General features: G+C 41.8%; 1 protein-coding gene across 7 annotated transcripts in view; it reads right to left on the bottom strand.

Moving 5' to 3' along the window:
• Positions 1-15,860, bottom strand: part of DCAF8 (DDB1 and CUL4 associated factor 8) — a 44,764-nt gene extending 28,904 nt beyond the window's left edge. Inside the window, exons 1-3 of one of the 7 annotated variants that reach the window (XM_004312656.4) lie at positions 15,794-15,860; positions 14,662-14,734; positions 1,002-1,076 (exon numbers count right to left, since the gene is read on the bottom strand). In XM_004312656.4, the coding sequence (XP_004312704.1) occupies positions 1,002-1,050 (49 nt within the window). In that variant the 5' untranslated portion in view covers positions 1,051-1,076; positions 14,662-14,734; positions 15,794-15,860. The other 6 variants (XM_004312654.4, XM_019932538.3, XM_019932522.3 and 3 more) reach the window with 6 other exon arrangements.
• Positions 15,861-16,634: the final 774 nt, after the last annotated feature.

Raw genomic sequence — 16,634 nt, 5'->3', positions numbered from 1 at the left:
CTTACTCACTTCATTGCTCTACCAAACACGTCAACTAGAATTTAGACGATAATCTTAAAACTACAAGGTGCTGAGGAATGCTGAACACTATACTGCCCAACTATATCCATTTGAAGGACCTTCTCTAGTTTGGAAGTTGGCCCAGAGTGGATGCACTGGTCAAATAACCCAGGTAGTAGCTATACTCTACCAGAATCATGATATTCTGCCTTCAAATCTGCAGTAGACCCAGTGATTTAATACTTGGTAGCACTGGTGGAAGGAAGGAAAGGAAGCAGGGAGGGAGGGAGGGAAGGAGGAAGGGAGGGAAGGAGGGAGGGAAAGAAAGAAAGGAAGGAAGGAAAGGAAAAAAAGGAAGAAAGAGAAGAAAAGAAAAAGAAAGAAAAAAGCCCCAACTGCAGCTATTTATAACTTCATCTCTTATCTAATTATCTCTACTGAACTATGATCTACTGTGAAAAGAGACCTCTCCTTATAACTGGGGAGCCTTGCCTTCCCAACAACTCCCTTGGTTCCACCACCAATTGGATCTTCTTTTTCTCCTTTATTAACAGCATCTCCTAGGTTTTGTCCACCCTTACAAAATTCCAAACCACTTGACCTCTTAGAGGGACAACTCTATTATTGATCTTCTGAAAACAATCAGATAAAAGCTGAAGGAGCAAAAGTACCAGGTAGTCCAAGGTGTTTCCTGTGTAGTTTCCTACACTCAAAACAACACAGGAAGAGTTCATTCTTTTTTTTTTTTTTTTTTTTTTACATCTTTATTGGAGTATAATTGCTTTACAATGGTGTGTTAGTTTCTGCTTTATAACAAAGTGAATCAGTTATACATATACATATGTTCCCGTATCTCTTCCCTCTTGCGTCTCCCTCCAAGAGTTCATTCTTAGGAAAGATTTCCTTCCCTCCGCTAAAATCCAAGTCTCCACTCTCTTTGCGGGAGGAGGAGAACCTCAGTCGATAGCAAAAATAGCTTCACCTTCATTATGGCCCCTTACCATTAGCTAAGTCTGTTTTGCCATCTGTGCTGCTCCCTTTGCTGGACATCTTGAATGATGTTTACTGCAGCCAGCCTGGATCGAGAAGAGTAAGAAAATGAAACAATTAGGAAACAATCTGGGAAAGATGATAAAAGGCACCAGGAGATTTAACAATGTACAGCCTTTGTCATTTTTACAAAATTGATTTTTTTGTGTGTTCTCAGCAGGGCTTCTCAGCTGCTGAAAATTATGCCAGATATTATCCCCCCATGTCTAAATTCCATAAAGAGACATATCTTTGGGAGGCTAACTGCCATTTCTTCTCACTGAGTAATTGGCAGTGATTTTTCAGATGGGAAAGAAGGAACTGAAATAAATCCTGGAACAGCAGGTCTATATCAAGTGACATGTATTGCAAGCAAGCAGAGTCTTAATTCAAAAAGCTAGCTTCAGCACTACCCTCTAAGGCAAAAACTTTCTGTTGTAAATAATCATCGTATGTATCCACAAACTCTATGAAACACTTGCCTTCACAACATGAAGAGGAAGGTCAGACTCTGAATATCATTTCACACACAGAACAGCAGAGATAGAAGAAACTGAGCTCTTGGGGTAACAGCCTGAGCTTTATGGTCATTCAGATGCCTAGCTTCAAACATACAGGCACAGATATTAACTAAGGATTATAAGAAGCAGAGCAAATTAGAACTCAGGAGTATCCTACCCCTAAAAAAGAACCTAAAACGTTTTTTCTTCCCTTTTATGACTAGTAAGTCAGTCACCAAGTGCAAAGCTGGAAAAGAAAGTGCAACATTTCCATTAAAACCATCTCAGTCCATTTCATAAAATGGCAAGCACTATTTCACCTAGTTCCACCAACTTTCACCAGGTTTGTCTGTTTAGCAAAGCCCTAACTAGGAGTCGGGGTACCTAGCTTTATTCCTTTTATACCACTATAATACAGTCATTATTTTTTCAGGGCCTCACTCCCACCTCAAGCAAAGTCCAAAGAGCAAAGAATAATATTATTCAGACCAGAATTTTGTTAAGCCCTTTCAGTGCCTTGGACAAAAGGCACTGAAAAGACAAAGTATGATTATGACTCCAGTCCTTGTACCCAGGCACACTGGCCTCTAATCTTTCAACAGTCCTTTCATTCCCATAACAATTATCCCAGAAGCAGCCCCATCCTTATCTTTACCCGCTTCTCTCCTCTACAAAAATCCAAGTTGCTTCAAAAAATTTTTTTAAAGTGTCCTCTGCCAAGAGACAGCTGCCCAAAGCTTGCTCACATTAGGCCAGGGTGGGGGAGTAGAAATAATGCAAGAGCAGGACTGAGGCTGAATTTGAGGGAGGGACACCTGGAAGGGTGATGATGAAAGACAATGCCAACAAAAAACAGATTTGTGAAGCCACATAAAGAAAAACAGTGAAGAGCTGTTTGCAGAGCAGGCTGTTTCCCTCCTCCTACTTCAATGATGTATTTTTGTACAGCACTGCTCACACAACACTTGTTTTTTTCCTCTCAGTAGTCCCTGTTTATATTCTTCAGTAGCTCAGCAATATCTTCTTCCTCACCTAGGGTTTAAATTAATTACATTAATTGCAAAAGTTCTATGAAGCAGGGAAAACAACTGTACTACTTTAAGATTTAAAACTAAGGTCATAGGCATACCTTATGGTCAACTGAGAAGAGAACTGATGCCTTCTCACCTCCAGAATCAAGACTGTCAACCACACCATACTTCCCATCTCACTGTTATCCACTCCTAGAGAAGTATTGAGCAGCTCCAGAGACCCTTTCTCAAAACTGAATCTCATCAACTTCTACAGAAGCCCAGACTGCCTGAACTTTAGACTCATAGTGGCTCTAGAAAACACATTTGCTAGGCAGGAGGTGCCAAATGCCTAATGCTTACCTAGCTCTGAGAACCACTTCTCAGAAAAGGAGAGCCATGAGGTTGAACCTATACCCAGAGGTTGTAAAGCTCATCTTCTGGGACACTGGTTTAAGGTTCTTGCAAGAAGCGATCTTTTCTTTGAGGAAAAAAGTTCACAGAATTTATTCCTAAATTCAGAAACAGAACAAAACCTATGAATGCTTATGTCAACTCTGTTTCATCACCAAGCTGATAGGCAGAGAGCTTCTAAAAGTCACATTTTAGGGGCCACAGAGTTTAGTATAAGTAGTCCTAGGCTGAAAATTGGAAGTCCAGGGTTCTAGTACTAGCTAAGTTATTAACAAACTTTGTGATGTGACCTTGGATGTGCTGCTTAATCTTCTCTGGGCTTCATTTTCTTCTTTTGTAAAACAGTATTAGTAATTCCAGAGATGGTACAGTTAAACAAAATTATATGTTAAAACTTCTGCAGAAGGACACTCTTAGAGCAGTGATCTCAAAACTGATTATGAACTTCTATCAGTGAAAACTCTGAGCATGAACCCACATTTAATCAATTCACATTAAATATTAAGCTTGATTTTTCTAGAAAAAACTTAAAATTTCAACATTCCCTCCCTATACACCACTGGATCATCTTCCATATCCCTTGGAGTACATACATTCCCATTTTGGGGGATCACGTCTCTAAGAAGCCAAGAAACTTCGATGACACTGATAAAATACAATTACTTTGGGGATGAGTTGTTATCATATAAATGTCTGTCAAAATGAAGAAACTTAAAACCATCTCAATTCTGGGGTAGAAATTAGAGTAAGTGCCCAAATTAAAGCAGGCTAAGGTGCTATGACTGTGCCCTAGGTCTTAAGTACAGGAGTCACTCTAGAATTTCTTCCATCACCAAAGAATACAACCTTATAAATCTGAGGTAGGGACCATATCTGATCCCAAACTTAAATTACCTTCTTCACTCTTTAATGCACTCCATTCCCAACAAATCCACTGTTTTTACCTTGATCAATTTCCATGTAAAATCCAGTCCAGAGCAAACCAATCTGAGCTTGGAAGAGCTGATGAGCTCACTGCCCCAGGTAGCTGGGGGAGTTTAATTAGATTAGCTCTACTGCCTGTACTCTAAAAATAACCATAACCCCTGCCAAAGTGAAGGTTAAAGAGTAAACTATTGGAGGATGGGGAAAAAAGACCCAGGTGTCATTTTAATTTCTACCTAAGAAATTCCAGTGACCTACATTCCTCCTGTCTTAATAAGAAAAAGGCCTTAAATTTTAAACCAAATACATGACAAAATATTAACTAAAAATCAAGCAGAGGGGGAGTTAAAACAGGATGTAAGAGTACTTTGTGGAAGAGGCACCAAACATCTCTTGTTTAAAACCAACGGGGCTGCTTTCTTATCCTAATATTGATGAAAGATTTATACAAGAAACCGGGTATACTAGAACAACAGGACATCCAAATTTAAAAAAAAGAAACTCGACTTGGACATTGTACAATATACAAAAAGTAACTAACTCAAAATGGATCATAGACCTAAATGTAAAAGCTAAAATAATACAACTTCCAGAAGAAAAACAAAATAGATAATCTTTGTGACATCAGGTTAGGCAAATATTTCTTTTTTTTTGGCCACACCGTGAGGAATGTGGGAGCTTAAGTCTCCTGACCAGGAAACGAACACGCGCCCCCTGCACTGGAAGTACAGTCTTAACCACTGGATCGCCAGGAAAGTCCCCTAGGAAAATATTTCTTAAGATAGAATGCAAAAAAGCACAAACCATGAAAGAAACAATTAATTAACTGGACATATCAAAATTAAAAATCTAGTCTTCAAGAGACACATAAAAAAACGAAAAGACAAGCAATGAACTAGAGGAAAATATCTGCAAAAGACATATTTGAGGGCTTCCCTGGTGGCGCAGTGGTTGAAGAGTCCGCCTGCCGATGCAGGGAACACGGGTTCATGCCCTGGTCCGGGAAGATCCCACACGCCGCGGAGCGGCTGGGCCCGTGAGCCATGGCCGCTGAGCCTGCGCGTCCGGAGCCTGTGCTCCGCAACGGGAGAGGCCACAACAGTGAGAGGCCCGCGTACCGCAAAAAAAAAAAAAAGACGTATTTGACAGCAATCGGAATATATTTAATTTCTCTCACAACTAAATAACAATCACTTGAAAAAGATGATCAACATTATTAGTCATTAGGAAAATACAAATTAAAACCACAATGAGAATCCTCTACACACCTATTAGAAGTTAAAAATTTTTAAATAATAATAATGAAAGTTTACTTTATTAAGTGCTTACAAGGAGTAGAGCAACTAATGTCTCACACACTGCTCAGAGAAAGGTAAAATGGTACGTAGTCACTTTGGAAAACCGTTCGGCAGTTTTTTTTAAATAAAGTTAAACATACACTTACCATACAACCCAGGAATCCTACCCAGGTATGTACTCAAGAAAAATGAAACTACATATCCACCTAAAAATCTAAATGTAAGTGTTTTAGTGGCTTTACTTAGATGCATCAAAAACTAAAAGCAAGTGGTTTTCAGCCAGGTCATGGATAAAAATTGTGGTCCATCACACAATGAACTACTGACATATACAGCAACATGAATGGATCTCAAATGTGTTATGCTAAGTGAAAGAAGCAAGACTCTAACAGCTACATAACATGACTCCATTTGTAGAACGTTCCAGAAAAGATAAACTATAGGGACAGAGAGCAAATCAGTCATTTCTGGGATTTGGGGGAAAGGAACTAACTCAAACAGTCATGAGAAAACCTGCTGGAATGATTAAAATGTTCTATGCCTCCATCACGGTGGTGTTACATGACTATGCATTTGTTAGAATCCAAAGAATGGGTCAGTGAAACAAAAGGTAAATTTTACTGTATGTAAATTATCAATCAATCCATCAATCTGGCCAGAAAAGAGAATGAGAGAGTGGGGGGAGGGGGGGAGAGAATCATGCAAAGTGTTAAATGACAGATACAACCCAACAATTAAAATTACTAGATTCTCAAGCCTGTGACTATTAATAGAAGTTAGCTAACACTGGTCAATAGGCCACAATAAAAGAGAGCAAAATGTCTGGTCTTCTTGCTTGAAAATTAAAATGTGGAAGAATTTTTGCTGCAAACAAAGCTGCCTTATCAGAACCACATTAAAGGCAAGATGAATCGTAAACTCATAAAAAGTCTTCAACCCTACTGTCTAGGTGACAACTAAGAATATCAGAAGCTTAAAGTAGTCCAAAGTAGTTCTAACGGTTGTACTATTAATTTGTATACATACGCTTTTTATTTTTATTTTTTAAATTTCTCTCAAGTTCACTTTAACTCCTTTGGACTCTAGGGTCTATGGAAACTGGTCTGATAACTCTACCTTACCTCAGGTTCAATGGAAACATCAACTTGTAAATAATATTTCTGTCCTTGATCCCTTTACTAAGACCTGAACTCATGCTCAGTGAGTTCCCTTGAGTTACATAATCTCAGCATTCTCTTGGGTCAGTCCAGCTGGGTCAGTCCAGCTGCCTCGTTTGGCATGTCTCATTCTGCAACTGAAGTGCCCAACTCTCTTACACAGACACCCATGTTTAAATGAGACAAGGTTTCAGAATTTCCTCTTAAAGTGAAAGGTGATGGTAGAAACTACTTCAATTATTAGTAAGACATATCTGAGAGCCACACAATCCCTGGTTCCTCTTGGGAGGACAGATGTCCCACACCACTCATGACTGAACAGCTGTTCAGGGTTGATCTCCATCCAAAGTACAAATTTGCTTTTCAGTCTTAGGTCCCACAGTCCATCTGGAATCAACCAGTCCTATTTTCTCCATCCCCAGTTTTTGCTTTTAAGCTGAAATGGCTCAATTTAAATTCATTCTCCTTACCTTACTGCTTTTCTACTTCACAATAAACACTTCTCCAAGCCAACTTTCTCAACTCCTGCTGCCAGCCCCACTCTAATAGTACAGTGTTTATTAATCAGAGAACTTCAGACACTGAATTCAAAGGATGACCCCAAGGAAGCTGAAACTCATACTGTATAAACATGTTTACAGGGGGGCAGGCCTTTAGTTCTGGGCTACTCTCTATTAAAGTACTCGGAGGAGTTAAATATACTACACTGTCTCCTCTGGTAAACGGGACAGAGGAGCAGAAACTATAAACGTTTCTGGATCAGGGAAATTAATCTCTATTCCTATCTTGCAGAAGATGTAACAGCACTGGGTAGCCCAACTGTATAGCAGCTCCAGCCTCCCTTTTTTCTCTAAATTATAGGCCTCTGGCACCACCCAGTGGCCCATTTGTACAGAGACATGCTAGTAATGCAACAATGTACAAGGCAATACAGGATCTACAAATATAAATAAGGCAGTCATAATACCTTTTGTAGCCAATAAGCAATTAGGAAAACAGGTATACAACTATGATACAAGAGACACAAGTGTCAGTACCATCTTAAAAAAAAAAAGGAATCTCCTAGCAGTCCAGTGGTTAGGACTCAGCTCTTTCACTCCCATGGCCCGGGTTCAATCCCTAGTCAGGGAGCTAAGATACTGCAAGCCGAGTGGCATAGCCAAAAAAGGAAAAAAAAAAAAAGAAAATATAAACAGAATGTTGTTGTAGTTCAACAGAGTAAAGGATTATGTTTAGTCAGGGAGAAAGGAAAAGCTTCTATGGAGAAATTAGCTTTTAAACTGGACTTTGAAGGAAGGAGAGGATTTCAATGGGTAGAACTGAGGAAGCTATCCCATCAGGACCACCATGAGAAAAGACATGGAAGATGAAAAACCTGATTATGTTCAACAAAATACATGGGTAGTCTGGCTTGGCTAGATGCTGGGGTACAGTTCATTAGTTAAGAAGTACAGCAGAAGGGGGGTGTGTGTGTGTGAAGTATAGTAGAAGGGGGGGGGGGGGTGTGTGTGTGTGTGTGTGTGTGTGTGTGTGTGTGTGTGTGTGTGTGTGTGTGTGTGTGTGTGTGTGTGTGTGTGTGTGTGTGTGTGTGTGTCATCAGGAAGATTTTGTTAAGGATAATAAGATGGACTGAAATGTACAGTTGCCAAAGTTAAGAAGCAATGAGATCCTGTCTTAGGCTGATGGCAGAGGAAATTAAAAGAATGGGGTCAACGTGTGAAACACTGTAGAGGCAGAATTGATAGAATTTGGCTCAATAAGCAGTAACAAAGCTCAAAAAATAAAAAAGACAAGTTTGAGTCTGGGTGCACAGAGGAAATCTAGTGCCATAAACGAGAGACTGGCATGTGGGGGAAGAGAGGAATTTGATTTTGATTACGTTTAAAATCCAAGTTGACATGTCAGGAAAGTAAGTGGAAAATCAATGTATGTCTGAAATCTGAGAAATAAATTAGGGCCAGAGATACAGGCTTGAGAATTATTTGTACAGATAAGCTTCAAAATCAAATCCCTTGTAAATTATACCTCACTAAAAAGCAAAAATAAATTAAGGACTCAAGAAAGGAAAAAAATCTTGGGGAATACCTATCCTTCAAAAAAAGAAAGAGGGAGAGAAATGCTCAGGGAAGTTGAAAGAGTAACAGTTTTAAATGACTTGGAAGTCAAGAGAGGAAAAGGTTTCAAGAAAGTGGGGATGGTTCTTGTTTCAAATGCTACAGAGTACAGAAAGGTGCAAACTGAGAAAAGGCTGTAAGACTCAGAACTGCTTTTCCATGGAATTACCTCAGGAATGGATGCTGGTTTTCTCCCTATTCAAGTATCATAAAATAAAAGGATTCAGCTATCTCTTCAGTTAAGTCCATTAAAATTATTTCCATAAAAAACTTATTAGGCTACCAATTAATCATAACCTGAGACCCATGTTTAAACAATTCAAAAATGTGTTCATTCATATTGTCATTTGGACAGACCTTTTATACTTTAAATACACTTTTATAAGAAGTACTGATGGACTTCCCTGGTGGCACAGTGGTTAAGAATCCGCCTGCCAATGCAGGGAACACGGGTTTGAGCCCCGGTCCAGGAAGATCCCACATGCCGCAACTAAGCCCGTGCGCCACAACTACTGAGCCCGTATGCCACAACTACTGAAGCCTGTGTGCCTAAAGCCCACGCTCTGCAACAAGAGAAGCCACTGCAATGAGAAGCCTGTGCACCGCAACGAAGAGAAGCCCCCGCTCGCCGCAACTAGAGAAAGCCCATGCGCAGCAACGAACACCCAACACAGCCAAAAATAAACAATAAATTAATTAAAATAAAAGTACTGATCTACCTTTCAGCTCAATTTGCTTCATCACTTGGCACTGAAGAGCCCTGGTTTTTTTTTTTTGTTTTTTTTTTTTGGCGGTATGCGATCCTCTCACTGCTGTGGCCTCTCCCGTTGTGGAGCACAGGCTCTGGACACACAGGCTCAGTGGCCATGGCTCACGGGCCCAGCCACTCCGCGGCATGTGGGATCCTCCCAGACCGGGGCACGAACCCGCGTCCCCTGCATCGGCAGGCGGACTCTCAACCACTGCGCCACCAGGGAAGCCCTAGCCCTGGTTTTTAAAGACAGTATATGGTATAATGGAAAGAAAAGAGCTTTGGTGTCCGTCAGACCTCAGTTTGAATTCTACTTCAACCATCTACCCTTGAGTTTGTTTCTTCTTTTGTAAAATGGGACAATATCATTACCCTGAAGGAGCTGGTTTAGAGGATTAAACACAACATTTGCAACTGGCTGTCTGTACGTGGTAGGCATCTATATTACTTTTCTAGCTTCTCATCTCTGATTTCAGACTGCATTTCCTAGAGAAGCCTGGGCTTCTTCACCACTCAACAATGATCCTCCAAACATTGTACACAAATCAACACACAGCTCCAAGTCTATAAAATCTGCTTACCTACTCTCACTGGCCTTTCAAAGAATTCAGAGAACTCCGTTAATACCTTCTTTTGAGCACATTCATATTCTATGAACTGGGGTAAAGCAATATACACAGGAGCCCACAGCATAAGTCTCTTTAAGTCTTCTCCCTTTCTAAGGTTCAGAAGATAGCCAAGATGAGAACTTCAAAGCTATCGTCACAAATGATGATAAGGAAGGTAAGAATTTCTACATCAACTATACTACAAACAAGGAGCTCTGTTCCTCCATTGGATGAATGCCTTCTCTCCCTGTCGGTAACACCAAATGCCCTGTGTTTATAGTTTATTGGCTTTAATTCTACTAACAGTATTTCAGAGTATGTTAGGAATGCACTAAGTGCTATCTCTAGCAACAGAGCTAAGGAATGTTTTATAATAACATTTAAGCACATTCATCTCAATTTAAATCATTTTAAGGAAAACCCATTTCTTAGGAAATTTCATTGTGTTTCCACTATGAAATGATTTATATTTACATCAGAATCCAGTCCCCATTACCAGTTTTTGCCATTCACATTTCAAATTTTTCTTAAATTGTCTGAAAGGACACTACAGAGATGAAAGGGTACACTTATGATAAAACAATAAAGAGAGGCTAAAAACATCAAGAAGTGCCCTCCTATCTGCACGAGACTAGAGAACAGAGTATAATGTGGGTCCTAAGTAAGGTTAAAAACATACCTGATAATGTGGCAATGCTTAAAGTGCACCAGAGGAATATAGCCTCTTGGCTACCACTAGAGGTAAATCCTATAATAGCTTTCAAGATGGCTAACAACAACAACAACAAAAAAAGATGTCAGGCAAGCATGGATGCTTCACATTAGAACTTGCCCAGACCTCCTTAAATAGTATCCTCAGAGGATAAGAGCAAATATCTAACCTCTCAGATACAATGAAGAAAATTTTTGCAATAACCCAATCCATTTAGACACACTACGATTCATTAATAAGATGCCATCTTTGTCAAATTAATCATTCACCATGCCCTGTTTGCAAACTCAGGGCAGCCTTAATTCATTAGTTTATCTTTGGCATACACATTCCTTGGGTTAAGGCAGTACTTGAGAAACTGGGCTTCTGGCCCAGAAACTACGTCCTGTAGAGGTAGAGATAAAGACTGCTATAAAGAAGTGACCAATTCATAAAATGTATCACACTCTAATTTTTAAAGACCTTTCAAGGACTTTCTTCTCACTCCAAGAATAACTGAATCAGTAAACAAGAACAGGTAGCCCCTTTTTCTGACCAATTTTAACAGTGATGAAGTTTCTTGGATATACTCACAAAAATGAAAGATGAAAAGCTTTCAATATTACTGTAAAGCTAATCTAAAATCACCAGCATTTGGCTCTGAAACTAAGATATACATAGTCACTACTTCCATGACTGTTGCTGATTCAATTCTTTCAGTTGCCTGGGTTCCAAATGGCTGAGGGTAAATAACAGATTACCTTGGTTCACTGATAATCTGCTTTAAAACAAAAAAACTAATTCAATCTTAAAAACTAGCACCAATGTGATGCAATAAAAAGCTGTTTGGATAACTCTGTCTTTTATAATCTGGACACTTCCTAGACATGTTTAGAATAACTTTTCTACAGTAGAAATAATCCAGAAATAAATCTATCTACTGAAAACAAAGGTCAACCCGTCACTTCATGATTTTTAAAGCCTGTAACTCACCTGATAGAATACAGGACCTAGACCATGAAACTCTGAAGATCTCAGTCTCCCACAACAGGGCATACTTCTATAGAACGTCTTCTATTGGAGTCCGTTTGCTTTTGAAATGCCAGTATTGTTTTAAACTGGCAACAAAAAGACATTTCTTTTAGCTTTCTCTGAAGACAAGCTTCTGTCTTAGGTTGATCCTAGTCAAAACTAAGGATCATAGCACTGAGGCTGATTCTTATACATTTAACAGGCTGCTGAATAAAATGCCCTGTCAGGTTGGTGGTGGGAACTAAGGTCATAAGCATACCTAGCCTCCCACTGCAGCCACGGTAGGAAATACTTCTTAGTAAGGTGCAACAATTCTTATGCAACACCCTGAAATATAAAATATCTTCAGAAATATAAGAATTTTACAGTTGTGGTCTAAAGACTAAAAATATTGATTCACTGTATACACAGGTGTCACCTGGAGCATAAAATGTGAAGCCCTTCTTGGGAGTGGTGATGGTGGGAGTGGGTTCTTACCCAGCACATACAGTAATAAGGAACAGTCAAAATTATGCCTCTTTGAACATACTGCCTTTTCTCCTCCCACACCCACTCTCGCCCTGCTGAACACAGAACTCTAGACCTCATAAATAACACAAATAATAAAATGCACCTCACTACCCTCCACCCCAAGAGTCTTTACCTTTGAACAGAGAGAATTTAGACCCTAGATGGTGGTAATGAAAGTTGGTCAACTCTAAGTTGATCACTGGCCTGAATGAACACAGTTGCTTTCATAGCAATGTTATTATCAACAACTTTCTTAATTTTCATGTGCCCTTACCTCCCTCAAAAAGATGTGAAAGAAAAACCAACAAGAGGTTAAAAACTTTTTATCTGTGCTGTCATATTATTAAGATGGTCCAGCTGGGGAGATGAAATAAAAAACTCTGCATTCCTAACTCCCTAGCCCAGATTTATTTCAGAAAGAAAGGAGACCTTTTCATGGTCTAGTTCTTTGATTAGCTATTGATGAGGACCACTGCAGAGCCCAACAGCTTGGAAAAAAAATGTATTCCTGGGCTTCCCTGGTGGCGCAGTGGTTGAGAGTCCGCCTGCCGATGCGGGGGACATGGGTTCGTGCCCCGGTCTGGGAGGATCCCGCGTGCCGCGGAGCGGCTGGGCCCGTGAGCCATGGCCGCTGGGCCTGCGCGTCCGGAGCCTGTGCTCCGCAGCGGGAGAGGTCACGGCAGTGGGAGGCCCGCGTACTGCAAAAAAAAAAAAAAAAAAATGTATTCCTTCTATGGCAAAAAGGAAAAGGCATAAGAGGTAGCTGGAGCTGAGGTGGTGAACAACACTGCAGCTGGAAGGAAAGGAATTACAATACTTAGGTCAATTCTGATTAGGTGAGCTAAAAGAGAGACCAAGAGGCAGGAGCAAAGAACAAAGGAAACTTATTGATGTTTAATTTAAGAATGCATTTAGAAATATACATACATCAACATCTAATATTCCTGTCCTCTGGTCTTGAACTCCCACCAGACTAAACTGAATCATGTTCAGAAGACAACCCTAGGTGGGCACCTACAAAGAACACATCTAAGCTGACCAATTAAAAATGAATCTGAAGGGCTCCCCTGGTGGCGCAGTGGTTAAGAAGATCCCTGGTCCGGGAAGATCTCAAATCCCGCGGAGCAACTAAGCCCGTGTGCCACAACTACTGAGCCTGTGCACTAGAGCCCGCGTGCCACAACTACTGAAGCCAGCGCACCTTGAGCCCATGCTCCGCAACAAGAGAAGCCACTGCAATGAGAAGCCCGTGCACCACAACAAAGAGTAGCCCCCGCTCGCCACAACTAAAGAAAGCCCACACACAGCGACAAAGACCCAACGCAGCCAAAAATAAAAATCAATTTAAAAAAAATGAATCTGAAAAATTAACCAGAAAAACGTGTTCAAAAGCAAAATGCAAAGAAGTGTAAACTAACGTATAACTTATTCAAAGCTATATCAATGATGTGCAAAGAAAAGAAAAAGTATTTTTTTTAGTGTCCATCTTGGGCTAGGCATAATTTAAGACCTTTATATAAGCTTCCTCATACAATACTGACAATGACACTAGGACATAAGCAGTATTATCCCACTTTTACAGATGTGGAAATTAAGACTCAGAAAAGTTTAAGTAACTTGCCCAACGTCACATGGCTAATAAATCTTAGTACAGTATTTAAACCCAGACCTACCCAGTTCTAAAGACTGTATTTTCCCCTTTTTATCTTATTGATACACACACATACTGCCAATAATAATCTTATTCTAGTTCATAATGAGCAATTTCTAGTCAGAACACTGTGTGGAATAAAACTCACCAATGTCACACTCAAGCTCTTCCTACTACAAATCATGAAGATATTAAGAATCAGCCAGGCCTACCTCCCAGAGCCACTCAGCTCTCCCGTCACAGCCTATGAAACTCAACCACAGCACTATTCTCTGCTACCAGAAATCCAACACCCTTACAAAAATTACGTTTACAAGTATGTCCTAACTCCCTCTGTGGCACTGGCCCATGCTGCTGAATGCACAGGATGATTCCTCTGCTAACCAAGAATTCTTCAGACCAGATATAAAAGAGCACCACTACTTCTTTTTTTTTACCCAAAATTTATCACTGTGTCCTGAAAAGTTGGAATTCTGAGGTGGACTGGACACAGTCACCAACTAAAGGCAGCACCACTCATCACTCACTAGTTTTTAGTTAAAAGCAGCTAAATATTGTCCATAGCAAGAAATGACAATCTAAAGTCCTGAGAGGCAAAGAGACTTGATTTGACAAAAAGCTAAACAGAACTCAGGCAAACTAGTTCCCAGCTTTTAACAGTGTAAGAAACACGATCCGCACAAAGGCAAAACACAAGGCAAATGAATAAAGAAAGAGGGAGATACATTCACTTCTAGGCTTAACTGTAGTCATGTGAAGATATACAGCAATAGTTTAGGACAGAAAGTCAAGAGGCGCAGAGCCAATTAAACTTGTAAAAGTAATTTAACCAGAGCTGGAACAAAGCCAAGAACAATACCCGACTCTTTGGGAAACTGTGGTAGGAATTTTATGACTAGTGGTCAGCACTTGAGCACCAGGGTAGGGTCTGTCTTGCACTCAGGAATTTAAATGCCTTCAACTCCTACTCACCTTTCCTCCTTTATCACTGAAGTAGGGCCAGGCTGAGCTCCTGAGAAAATAGGTCTGTAGATTCACTGAAGGACTGAGAAAAGTTAAAGTTTAAATGGCAAAGGTGTCTCTTCTACTAAACATAATAAAAAATATGTATGAATACGTGTTAGTATTTTTTAGACCTCCTCAGAACTATTCAGAACCACCGTAATTTATCTAATTCTGACTACTGAACAAATAACTTACAGTTACAGAAATTAAAGGAACCAGGCAAGTAATCTCCCAGCTCCACTAAAACGTATAAGTCATTTAAAAGGAAAACCTGAATCTTTTCAACGCTAACCCCTAACCAAACCTCTCAACAAGAAGCCACAGAGCAGGGGGGAAATCCCGGGGAGAACGTGATAGCGCTAATGCCGGTTTGTTTACAGAGACTCCAGCAACAATCATATGAGTCAGAAACTCAAGCCACCAGATGCTTTCCAACTAACAGGGACCAAATGGGACCGTTCTACGGTGTCCTGAAAGATTTAGGGGTGAGGGGAAGCAGGCTACGAGAATTACATTACAAAAGGTACAGGAACAGACAGCAACAACTGACTGCGGGGTAATCTTGGACCTCGGCCTTCCGTACAAGGTGCTGGGCCCGAGAACTCGGGATGGGGGAGGGGGCACACTGCGCGGTGGTCCTGAGGTGACGGGGAAACGCAGGGGGAGCCGCGTCCCCCAATCTAAAGGGGAGAAAAGCGCACACAAATGGGTCACCCGACGAGGCAAGACGTCCCTGTAGATTGCGGGGCAGGCTCCTGAGGTCAACCCTGGGGCTGACCTGAGGGAAAGGCAGCCAATCCTCCCGGCGGTGACTCAGGTCAGGGGAAGAAGCCCTGAGCCCTGGGAGCTTGGGAAAGGAGTCAAACCTATCTTGAAGAAGAGTGGGCCAGGGGAGAGGGGGGCAGGCCAAGCCGGAACGAGACACGGACCGGGTAGGTCAAGGGGGGGGTGTCCGGCTGGGGCAGTTACAAGCACGGGAGCCGGCGAGGCTCAGCAGCCTGCTTCCTGTCTTGGGTCATCCTTCTGCCAGAGGCTGCTCCGACTCTTCCACGCCCAGCCGCCCCGTCCACTGCCGCCACCACCGCCGCCGCCATCTTACACTGGCCAGCGGCCGCCACCACCACCGCCTCCGCTCTCTGCGCTTGCGCCTGCGCCGCCACGCTTTCCGGCCCCGTTTGCGACGATGTGCTGGAGAAGACTGGGGGAAGAGCGGTCGCGCGAGCTCTCCGCTCCCAACCCTCCTCGAAGGACGCACAGGGGGCGGGGCTTAAGACCAAGGGAAAACGGAGCGAGGGGCGCGTGCGCAATACTGAGGAGGCAAAGAAGTTGTTTTTGCAGTGTTTCGGGCGGCTGACTTTGATGCTGAAAAGAAATACGAATTAGACGTCTCCCGGAATTGTGGTGGAAATCAGCTTCATTTCTAACAGGCTGGCAGGCAACCTCCTGGGCGACCTCCATTTTTGCCCTGTTTTTTTATACTGAGAACAAGCAGTTCTCTCCAAAAGATTTCTTCTGAAAACCCCATTTCCTTTGGGGTTGACCTTGTTAAGTGGTTTCTATACCCACGAGAACCATTTACCCCCGAGACCTCCGTTTTCCTTTTTTTTTTTTTTTTTTTTTTTTTGCGGTACGCGGGCCTCACTGTTGTGGCCTCTCCCGTTGCGGAGCACAGTCTCCGGACGCGCAGGCTCAGCGGCCATGGCTCACGGGCCCAGCGGCATGTGGGATCTTCCCGGACCGGGGCCCGAACCCGAGTTCCCTGCATTGGCAGGGAGGTTCTCGACCACTGCGCCACCAGAGAAGCCCCTTTTCCCATTTTTTAATAAGGGATTCAGAAGCCTGAGGTGTAGCTAAGCTGTTCAGGAGGTTCTTTCCTCTGAAGGGGGGTAGTGTGTTGAAGTTGTCCAAGAATTGGACGGGGTATGTACACTCTGCCCCGT

This window comes from Tursiops truncatus, chromosome 1 (genome assembly GCF_011762595.2).
Source record: "Tursiops truncatus isolate mTurTru1 chromosome 1, mTurTru1.mat.Y, whole genome shotgun sequence".
NCBI lineage: Eukaryota > Metazoa > Chordata > Mammalia > Artiodactyla > Delphinidae > Tursiops > Tursiops truncatus.
The sequence above is the reverse complement of the archived record's forward strand: the minus strand, read 5'-3'. Positions and strand labels throughout refer to the sequence as shown.